Genomic DNA, 11,768 nt, shown 5'->3' on the forward strand with positions numbered 1-11,768 from the left:
AAATTAAAAAAAATATTAAAAAATTACAGCTATAAAGAAAATAATAAAACTAGCTAAATTCATTTTTATGTTGAATCAAAATTTTTAAATAAATTTATTTTATAAAGTATTTAATTAAATTTTATTCAAATAAATTTTATTCAAATAGCATTATTATTAATTATAAATGTGGGACATAACCACGTTTCAGTGGAAGGTAGAAAACATTTTGATAAATGGATTTGGTTTGTCACCGAGTACTGCACAAGTTTTAAGACTGATTTACACCCGAGGGTTTCTTGTTCTCTAATTGGTTTATAGTTGATCAATCGGTAATTAATTTTTTTTTTCAGCCTTTTTTTTATTTCTTTTTTTTTCATTTATCATCTAATAAGTTGGTCAAAGATAATAATACAAAAATATTGAAATTAAATATATATTGAAATACAAGTGAAAATTTAAACATTGATTTTTACTAATTTAAGATTATTACTAAGAATTCAAGATTCTTAGTAAGAAACTTATAATTATAACTTAAGGGCATGCTTGGTTTTCAGTAAAGGATTATGTAGGATAATTTGTAACCAGAATATTTAGCGTGGATAATGATATATTATTAATATTGAGTTGGTGTTTGCTATCATGACTAAATACAGAATATCTTACTTTAAATTAATCCTAGGGGGGAGGTGGTATTATTAGTGTAGGTTATTCCCACAAAATAATACAGAGAGGTGGGATAAAGTTGGAGTTGATCGTATTAATATAACATAATACCAAACACTACACAAATCTGTATTAACTTAACTATCCTGGATATAAACCAATATCTTTTTTTTTTTTTTTAAATTTTATTAAAAAGAGAAAGAGAAAAAAGAACCAAGAACCCTTGAGTGCACAAACAACAAACTAAGGGCCGAGCCTCATTAAAACCCTTTTAAGGCAAACCTGTTCGGAAAATCCTTAAAAGGGAAAAAGAGTACTCGTCTAAAAAGGAGCTGTGTGGGAACGGAAGTGAGACAACTTCAGAGATTCCGGCCGAACCATCACCCCTAAGCAGCTCGGTTCCCGAACACATCAAAGCAAACCAACAAAAGAGAACAAGCAAAAAAGAAGCAAAAACACGACCAACCAAAAAGAAACCAAACTGAAAACCAGAAACAGCACGACAGCATCCACAACTAGCGGAGGTAAAAGGAAAATCAGCAAACCAAGAAAAACCATGCAAACGGAAGAAGTAGATAACACTCCAAGAGGTGGCACATCGACGACGAAAACTGCCGCCCCTCAAGCAAGCTCGACGTGAAACGGTTGAAACACGCCGATCACGGAGATCCAAGAGGTCCGACCAGTCGGCTCCCAGTGTCGAGCTCACCCGAGCACTGAAACCCCGACCCTAACACCAGAACTCCCCCACTCTCCTGCAAAACCATCCCAACACCAGCAGACACCCGAAACCCCAACGAAGCAACCGCACCTGTCGCAAAAAACATCCAACCTATTCGAAACAAACACTAACACCTTAAAGCACCATTCTAACAAAGCTATGGGTAGAAAAATCACGAGCCACCGCATGTTTAATATTGTCAATCGCATAAGGCCACCAACCCTCTTGTCTATCATCATTGGCCATTATGTCCGCGGGGTGATTTCCTTCCCGAAAGATGTGAGTAACAATCAAAGAAAAACCATGAAGACGACGCAGAACCTGCTTCCAGGAAGCTAAGAAACGCCAGGGAACATCTGTGGAGCGATTCTCCAACAACCGCACCACATACATCGAATCGGACTCAACCCAAAGATGAAGCCAGCCACGATCATGAGCAATATTAATAGCAGTAATAACCGCGAGAAGTTCAGCTTCAAAAGCAAACCCACTACCGCCCTTGATGTGAAAACAGCCACGGACAGAAGCAAAATTATCTCTAAAAACTCCTCCCGCGGCAATACGACCAGGAGCCCCTTTAGCAGAGCCGTCGGTGTTGACCTTAATCCAATGAGTCACCGGAGGCCACCAATAAACCTCCACCATGCGAGGGGGAGGAGCAGCTCGACTGCTAATTCCAAGACTTCTAACAATCACGTAGTCAGTCCAAGTATTCTTGATGGTACCAAGCCTTGAGAAATTAGAATCCATCTCTTTAAAATAAGCTTTAACAAAAGCAAGAATCGACCTAGCCTCAAAACGGAGATCATCGAAAACAAACGCATTCCTACAGTCCCATATCTTCCACAGGATCGAAATAATGCCTGCTTTCCAAAAAGCCAAAATTTGGGGGCTGAAGCAAGCATTCCAAGCTAGCACTAAAAAAGTGTGAATATCCAAGCAACTTAACAGTTCCGTTTTATGAAACCAGACCAGAAACGTTTCCCAAACGTAATTAATCCGAGGACAGCTCCACATGATATGTTCAATGGTTTCAGCATCCATATAGCAAAAGGGGCAACCATTAGGAGTTACCATACCTTGTCTAACAAGAGTATCCAAGGTTGGAAGACGCCCATGAAGAATCCTCCAGCATAAAATCGAACGACGAATCGGTATGTACGGTTCCCAAATCCATGTCCCCCATTTCACCATAGTGTAACGATGACAATTCTTGGAGAAGGCTGAAGCCGCCGAGACGTCCCCCTTGAGCGAATGCTTCCAAAATCTGGAATCTTTTTCCTCGCTCATAGGAATCAATAAAATATCAGCCACCACCTCAGGAAAATAGTTCACAAACGAAGCCGAGAAATGCCACAGACCATCATAGTAGTAATCTTTCACAGAGAAATGGAGATAATCATGCATGTAGTGAGGAATTTTGAGTTTATCCACCAAAATATAACCCAACCAATCATCCTTCCAAAAATATGAATTAGCACCATTGTTTATGCAAGAGTAAGAATCAACCACCAAGGGATTAATCTCCTGTTTCACGCCGAGCCAAACGGTCGAATTAGCAATATTTTGCTTAGCATAGCTGAAGGTCGTGAGATATCTGGACCTCAAAATCCGATGAGCCCAATCATCACCTTTTATCATCTTCCATGCCAGCTTCATCAAAAAAGATTTATTCATTAATGTAAAAGAACGAATGCCAAGACCACCTTCCTCTTTAGGAGCGCACACCCGTCTCCAACTAACTGAACAACGAGGTTGCTGATCAATGCTGCCCGTCCAAATGAAATTACGACATTTACGGTCAAGCGAATGCAATAACGATTTAGGCCATTTATAAACCATCATCGAATGCACAATCGAACTCTGAATCACAGACCTCACCAAACATAAACGGCCTGCGATAGACAGTTGAAGACCTTTCCACCTTGCAAATTTTTGGACAATTTTATCAAAGATCGGCATGAGATACGAGGCCTTCGGACGACCAACAAATATAGGAACTCCCAGATACGTCATCGGAAGATTCCCCACAGAGAAACCCATGACACGCTGAATAGCCCTTCTCCTATCCGTAGTCACGCCCCTAGCAAAGTAGAGATTCGATTTCTCCTGACTGCAAACCTGACCAGAAATTGAACCATAATAATTAAGAATATCCTTGATCTTGCGAGCATTACGAACCGTAGCAGTGGTAAAAAGGATAATATCATCAGCATAAAATAAGTGTGTTGGAAAATTAGTTGACCGGCTGAAACCCATCGGACTAAGGTGTCTCGATTCCACACAACTGCTGATAAGGTGACTCAGGACGTCTTCCGCAATCCCAAATAAAATCGGCGACAACGGATCACCCTGCCTAACCCCACGAGAACAAGAAAAGTACCCCGAAAGCTGACCATTGTAAAGAATGGAGACCCGGGCAGAGCTAAAAATGATCCAAATCCAATTGATGAACTTCTCATGATATCCATTCGCTCTCAAAACTTGCATAATGAACTCCCAGCGAATGGTGTCAAAAGCCTTACGAATGTCAATTTTGCAAGCCATATTTGAACCCCGATTCGTACGTTGCATCGAGTTGAATCCCTCAGAGCTGAGCATAATGCAATCATGGATGTTGCGACCACTAATGAAACCAAATTGGTTATTAGAGATATGAGTGGACGCAATCCTGCTAAGCCTTGACGCCAAGATTTTGGAGATGATTTTAAAGAAGAAGTTCGACAGAACGATGGGCCTCAAATCAGCAACAGTTGAAACCTCCTTCTTCTTTGGAATAAGAATCATTGTACTGGAATTGCAACCAGTAGGTAAATAAGAAGACCGAAAAAAAGTTTGAACAGCACTTACAACATCCGTCTTAATAATTTCCCAGCAAGTCTGAAAGAAGGAACCAGAGAAACCATCAGGCCCAGGGGCACTATTAGCGTCCATGCCAAAGACCTCCGCCGCAATCTCACTCTCCTCAGGAATACTGACCAAAAAATTATTCTGAGCATCCGAAACCGCCACATCAATAAGCGCCTCAATCTCCAGAGGGTCAGCGCTCGGGCTTCCATCATCCATGAAAAGAGCCGAGAAGTGCCCGATGATATGCTGCTCAATAATACTCGGATCATAGACATCCACACCATCAATATTCAAGCGAGTAATCAAAGTATTCCTCCTTTTGAATTTTATCATTCTGTGAAAGAAAGTCGTATTTCTATCCCCATCTTGCAACCACGAGGCACGGCTTTTCTGTTGGAGAAAATTATTTTTTCTAGAAAGCGCAACATTAAGCTCAGCTTGCAAACGAATCTCCGGATATAAACCAATATCAAACAGGCCCTAAGAGTGTTAATTTGATTAGTGATTCACTCATCAATCATCACTAATCTAAGGGGGGTGTATTCGTTGTGGATTTCCACAGACTTTAAAAAGTCCATGGAATTTAAATTCCATGGAATTCACATAGATTCCAGACGACTTTCAAAGAATTCGTGGTTGAATTTCACCCCGATTTTCACTGATTTTCGAAGAATTTAGGGGATAATTCTGGAATTGAAATCCATGATGCCAACGCCCGCTGAGTCCCAGCACCGCTGGAAACCCAGCGACCGCTGGGAATCCAGCGAGCGCTGGATTCCCCTTCTTGATATTGGTGATGTTGATCGAGAAACAATTCGCGATCCAGGAACTGAAGCTGAAGAGAATTTTTTCGAAGATCCAAAGACCGGATTAAAAGACTTAGAAGTTGTTCGAGACCCACTGAGAACTCCCACTTGGGATTGGTGAGACACGACTGCTACTGAAATCAAGTTTCTTATTCCTCTTTGTGGTGTGAATCTCCCCATGTTTCGAGGATTCCATAGAAGAGAACCTAGCCAGCGGAGGCCGAGATCTTATATCCAACTTTTCATCTTTGACTACTATATCACTCATCCCTTGGTTCATACTTCCAAGTCTACTCACAGATGAATGAGATGGTGTATCAGCTTCAAAAGGCCTTTTCAATTTATTGAAGCAATTATCACAAACACGGTATGGTTTGTTGGGATTTGGTGCCATGGAAGCCCTCTGTGACTTCTGCCTGGGCTGGGCACGCTCAAATCCAACGCACGCTCAAATCCAGCGTCTGCTGGACTCTCTCAACGGTGGCTGAGTTCCAGCGGTCGCTGGCTTCTTGGCCGCGGCCTCTGGAACTCAGCACTCGCTCAAAACTCTATGGATTTCAATTCTCGTGTTCTTGGCCGGATTTCGTCGTGTGTATTTTTTGGATGAAATCCATGAAAGTCATTCCGGATTTGAAGTCAATGGAATAACGAATACACCTAGATTTGTATGGATTTTAAAAAGTCTGAAACGAATACACTCAGATTTATATGGACTTTTAAAAGTCTTGAACGAATACACCCAGATTTCTGCAGACTTTTAAAAGTCTGGAACGAATACACCCAGACTTTTAAAATCCATAGAAATCTATTAAACTCCACAACGAATACACCCCCCTAAGATTATTACTAAGAATTCAAGATTATTAGTAAGAATCTTATAATTATAACTTAAGAATGTCATCACTAATCTAAGATTATTACTAAGAATTCAAGATTCTTAGTAAGAATCTTATAATTATAACTTAAGAATGTTAATTTGATTAGTGATTCACTTATCACTCATCACTATTCTAATATTATTAACTTATAATTATAACTTAATAATGTTAATTTGATTAGTGATTCACTCATCACTCATCACTAATCTAATATTATTACTAAGAATTGAAGATTCTTATTAAGAATCTTATAATTATAATTAAGAATGTTAATTTGGTTAGTGATTCACTCATCAATCATCACTAATCTAATATTATTACTGAGAATTGAAGATTCTTAGTAAGAATCTTATAATTATAACTTAAGAATGTTAATTTGATTAGTGATTCACTCATCAATCATCACTAATATAAGATTATTACTAAGAATTGAAGATTCTTATAATTATAACGTAAGAATGTTAATTTGATTAGTGATTCACTCATCAATCATTACTAATCTAATATTATTACTAAGAATTCAAGATTCTTAGTAGGAATCTTATAATTATAACTTAAGAATGTCAATTTGATTAGTGATCACTCATCAATCATCACTAATCTAAGATTATTACTAAGAATTGAAGATTCTTAGTAAGAATCTTATAATTATAACTTAAGAATGTTAATTTGATTAGTGATTCACTTATCAATCATCACTAATCTAATATTATTACTAAACATTCAAGATTGTTAGTAAGAAGATTATAATTATAACTTAATAATGTTAATTTGATTAGTGATTCACTCATCACTCATCACCAATCTAATATTATTACTAAGAATTGAAGATTCTTATTAAGAATCTTATAATTATAATTAAGAATGTTAATTTGATTAGTGATTCACTCATCAATCATCACTAATCTAATATTATTACTAAGAATTGAAGATTCTTAGTAAGAAATTTATAATTATAACTTAAGAATGTTAATTTGATTAGTGATTCACTCATCACTCATCACTAATCTAAGATAATATTCCTAATAAGAATTCAAGATTCTTACTAGATTAATAAAATACTTATGGTGTATAAACTAGATTGATAAAAAAAATTGAAAATTAATAATAAATTAATAAATAAATATTTTTCCGACATAAAAATAAGAATGGAAACGAGCCCAATCCGTAATTAACAACATTTTTTGGATATCATCTTGACATATTCTAAGGTTATGAATATATATGATATTGTATATTGAAGTAGACTTTAAATGAATTAATAGATATTATATATATCAATAGTACGAGTGTTCTGTACTGGTGACCATTCGAAAAGAACTTTAAGGTTAAGCGTGCTTGACTTAGAGCACAGCTAAGATGAGTGACCGACTGAGAAGTTCGTCTAAATTATGCAATACTGTATAAATACGGAAATAAATTGTGGATATACAATAAAAAAAATTAAAAAATATTACCGAGGGCAAAATGCCGTCGGTAATTAGCGACGGCATATTGCCCTCAGTAATACCTTGGCCAACTCCGGCGTGTGCGCCACCACCGTCCGGTGGCAATTACCAACGGCGGTGGCGCCGCCGCTACCGTCGGTAATTTTCCGGCAACTCTCCGCCGTTCAACGGCGGAAATGCCGGCGGCTTCGCTGCCGTTAATTGCCGGCGGCGGCCGATCGCCGTCGGTAATGGCGTTACCGACGAGCCGATTAGCGACGTCAAGTTGCCGACGCCGCCGCCACCGGTAGCATTTTTCACCGGCGGCCATGCCTTATTATCGACGGCAATGCCGTCGGTAATCGTACGATTTTTTGTAGTGATTCTAATAAAAAACATATTATAATAAAAAATATAGCCACATAAATAAAAATATAAAATAGTAGTTATTTTATATTAATATCCTTATACGAAAAAAAAATTATAATTACACAAAAAATTTCGTGTAACATTATTATTTACGCTATTACATGAATTTTCAATTTCGTGTAATATTATTATTGACATTATTACACGAGTTTTTGTTATATAATTTTTTATTTTATATTTGTAAATAGTATAATTGAGAACATAATAATTAAAAATGATTATTATTTTTATATTTTTATTTACATGACTAGAATACGTACTTTTACTGTATGGAAAAGGCTAAAATGGTATATACTCCCTCCGTCCCTAAAATAACTCATCTTTTTCCATTTTGGGACGTCCCCCAAATAACTTCCTCTTTCTTTCTTTCTTTCCATTTTTGGATACCTATCGCACCACTAATAATACTTTATTTATTCTTACTTTTCACATTTCACCACTCTCAATACTAATTATAACACTTTTCACAACTTCCAATAATAATTATATCACTTTTTCTCCACTATCAATACACTTTACCCGTGCCGTCCCTAAAGAGGAAGCCATTTGAGGGACGGAGGGAGTATAATATTTTCCCCTTGTTTGTTATAATCCTCGTCTGCCGCCTTCAAATACTAACTTATATCGAAAAACCCTGACAAAACAATTCTTCAAAGACCCAACAAAAATTCCCTCAAAAATATCGCAATCCCTTTTTCCATATCTTGAAAATTCATTTTGTGCCATGTTTGAGTCTTTGAGATCCATTCCTGCGAAATCAAACATCTTTTCCACAGTCACTTTTCTACTGATCATCATCGTCATCATCTCTTCAGACAGCATTATATCAAACGTCTCATTAAATTCAGATGTTTTGATGCACGAAAGCAGCGGTGAAGATCGCGATCATGATCATCATCTGTCACGAGTTTTGCACACAAAATCAGCAGATGGCGAAGGTTTCAATTCCGAGATCACATATTTCTTTAGCAGAAATCGATGTAGGGTTCGTCTCTTCATGACATGGATCTCTCCTGCAGATTTTTTCGGAGAGAGAGAGTTGTTTGGATTGGAGAGTTTGTTCAAAACGAACCCTAAAGGCTGCTTGATCATACTCTCCAACACTCTGGACTCAATCCATGGATCGAAGCTCCTACAGCCGTTGATCGAAATCGGGTTTCGTGTTCGAGCAATCTCTCTCGACTTATCTTCTCTGTTCAACGACACTCCAGCTGAAATCTGGTTCGATCAGATCAAGAACGGCAGCAAGAATGCGGGAGAAATCCCTCTGCCTCAAAACCTATCCAATTTGATTAGGCTTGCAGCTTTGTACAAGTATGGAGGTGTGTATTTGGACACAGATTTCATAATCTTGAAAGATTTGTCAAGATTAAGGAATTCCATCGGAGCTCAAAGCGTTGATGTGAATGGGAATTGGACAAGGTTGAACAATGCAATCCTAGTTTTTGACAAGAATCATCAACTTGTGTACAAGTTCATGGAGGAATTTGCTTCAACTTTCGATGGGAATATATGGGGGCATAATGGGCCATATTTAGTTACTAGAGTGGTTGATAGGGTTGTGAGGGTTAGAGATTTTAATTTTACGATCTTGCCCCCGATTGTTTTTTACCCGGTCGATTGGATCCGGATCCCTAGGTTTTTTGCTCGGCCGGATCATAATGATCTGGCCGAGCAAAAATGGGTCACGGCTAAGCTCCGACATCTTAGCCGTGCTTCATATGGGGTGCATTTGTGGAATAGGCAGAGTAGTAGATTAAGGATTGAGGAAGGAAGCGTTATAAGTAGTTTGATTTCTGATTATTGTATCTTGTGTAATACACCTATTTCGAGTTCGTAACTAGTTAAAGATGCATTTGTGTGTGGATTCTTCATATTCTTGATTAAAACGTCTACTTGTAATTTCCACACATCTTATGCAACGTTGGAATTACTTATTAAGCTCTAATTGTTCACTAAACTTTATTGTATATATACCCTCAAACAATGTCATTTCATCGAAGAAAAAATTGGGAATTTCGATTGCAAAATATTAATTAAACATCATGTTGTAACTGCAACCTGTTAAAAATCGTGTGAAAATCACATCAAATAAATATTACTTATAAAATCATCAATCACATCTTTTCCTTATAATTTATTCTTATAAATATATATCCATTATTTACTAAAAAAAAGGACCACCTCTTATTCAATTTTCAACAACTCATTTCATACAATGATGAGACCCTTGCTCCATTACACAAAAATCACCAATCATTTTATTAAATCTCGTGTCTAGCCAAAGGACGGATGTTATATATATATTTATGTCATATTAACCAACAACAAGTAAGTTTAAAAGTCTTGTTTTCGTTTTTGTTGTTTTGTGTAACCTAAATGTGAAGGCAAAGATTCTATCTCTTGTTTTGATCACAAATGAAAAATGAAAACATATTGGATTATTAAGAAAAAAATAATCATGTTACATTTGATTTGTACTATGAAAAAACTTTTCTTGTAATAAAAATCCTCAACTTGAGCATCAACCTCAACTTAAATCTAAACCTCCCACATCTCCAGAAACTAATTCTTGGCAATCTCTTATAAGACTTAGCTCTATACAATACTTTTCTCCTGTGCAGCTTATGCATTTTCTTTCCTTGATGAACTGAGCTTCCTTGCAAAGAAAGCCTCCATTCATCATCTCCAAATCCACCCAGATTTTGCTTAAATCCGACCCACGGATCATCATGAACTTCACCATCATCATCATCACCCCACAAAAGAATAGGCCTAATGAGAGGCGAAGCGCTATAATCTTTCAAGTATTTCTCCAAACTAGTGTGCTCCATGTCGAACAATCTTTTCAACGACGCGCTTCCTTCTCTCATTAGGTCTAATAAGCGACTGCTTTTAGACGAACAAGTTGAAAATGAAGCGGAAGAGGAAGAGGCTGATGACGAAGAAGACAAGTAGAGGGATTTTTGGTAGTCTATGAGCTGCCTTATTCTGATTTTTTCAGCTTCCTTTTGTTGTATGGAAGGTGGATCTTGATCTACATCTTCTGTTATTTCAGATGCCATCTTTGGGTAAGAAAAAAAATAATGGATTGAGATTTGAAGAATGTGAATAAATTTTTGGAATGCCAACGCCACAAGAAACTGGAAAAGCCGGCTATGGAAGTAGTTGTTAATTGTAGGTGATGACAACCTTACACGATGATTATATTATTGTATAGTTTTGATGGTATTAATTAACATATTGTTGACAATGATTTCTTAATTTTTTAAATACATACATATATAAGTATATGTATATATAGTTGAAAATTCAGACTACTTATCCACCAGGCTATGTGCATTTGTTGTTGAAATTTCTGGCTATTTGTCTTGGGCTGAAACTTCACTTCTTCTTCTTCCCATAAACGGCGTACTGTTGCGTTAGAATAGGTATTTTTTTTTCCTTGGGGTCTATTAGGAAGCACTAGAATAATTTTTAACAGACTAATTAATTTTAACTTTCTTTAAGTTGATTAATAATTACTCATTAGTAATTAAATTTAATAACAAATCTATAGATAATCAAATTATATTGATGAAACAATATTTTATAATTTTTAAGCTTATTTAATTGTTTATCAAGTTACTCGATGATTGAAAAAATTCAATGCCCGATAACGTTAACTGACCCAATGATAAACATGCATTTTTATCTTTTGGTGTGTCATATTTAATGCTTAGTTGTGAGGATTTTGTGCGTTTGATGGTTAATTTGAGTATATATATTTGTTTACTATTGAGAACTTGTTACTTCCTTGTTGTTTGAGTAAATTTTTAGGAATATTGAATATTAATTTGGAAAAATGATCTGAATGGAAGTTGAAGTTCATCTCGATCCGAATTCGTAGGCCAAATGGGTTGAACATCGGACCTCGGACAAGGAAGAACGAGCCGAAATAAAATCATTGCACAAAGCTGAAAAACGTAGGGCTAATTGTCGCTAAATCCATGAAGTTTCACCGAAATCGTTT

The 11,768-nt window shown here is 36.7% G+C and overlaps 1 protein-coding gene across 1 annotated transcript; it reads left to right on the forward strand.

The window, feature by feature from the left end:
* Nucleotides 1-8,413: 8,413 nt before the first annotated feature.
* Nucleotides 8,414-9,616, forward strand: LOC131016579 (uncharacterized). The gene has a single exon (XM_057945289.1). The coding sequence runs from the start codon at nt 8,481-8,483 to the stop codon at nt 9,594-9,596; it is 1,116 nt and encodes a 371-aa protein (XP_057801272.1). The 5' UTR covers nt 8,414-8,480; the 3' UTR covers nt 9,597-9,616.
* Nucleotides 9,617-11,768: the final 2,152 nt, after the last annotated feature.

This window comes from Salvia miltiorrhiza, chromosome 3 (assembly GCF_028751815.1).
Source record: "Salvia miltiorrhiza cultivar Shanhuang (shh) chromosome 3, IMPLAD_Smil_shh, whole genome shotgun sequence".
NCBI lineage: Eukaryota > Viridiplantae > Streptophyta > Magnoliopsida > Lamiales > Lamiaceae > Salvia > Salvia miltiorrhiza.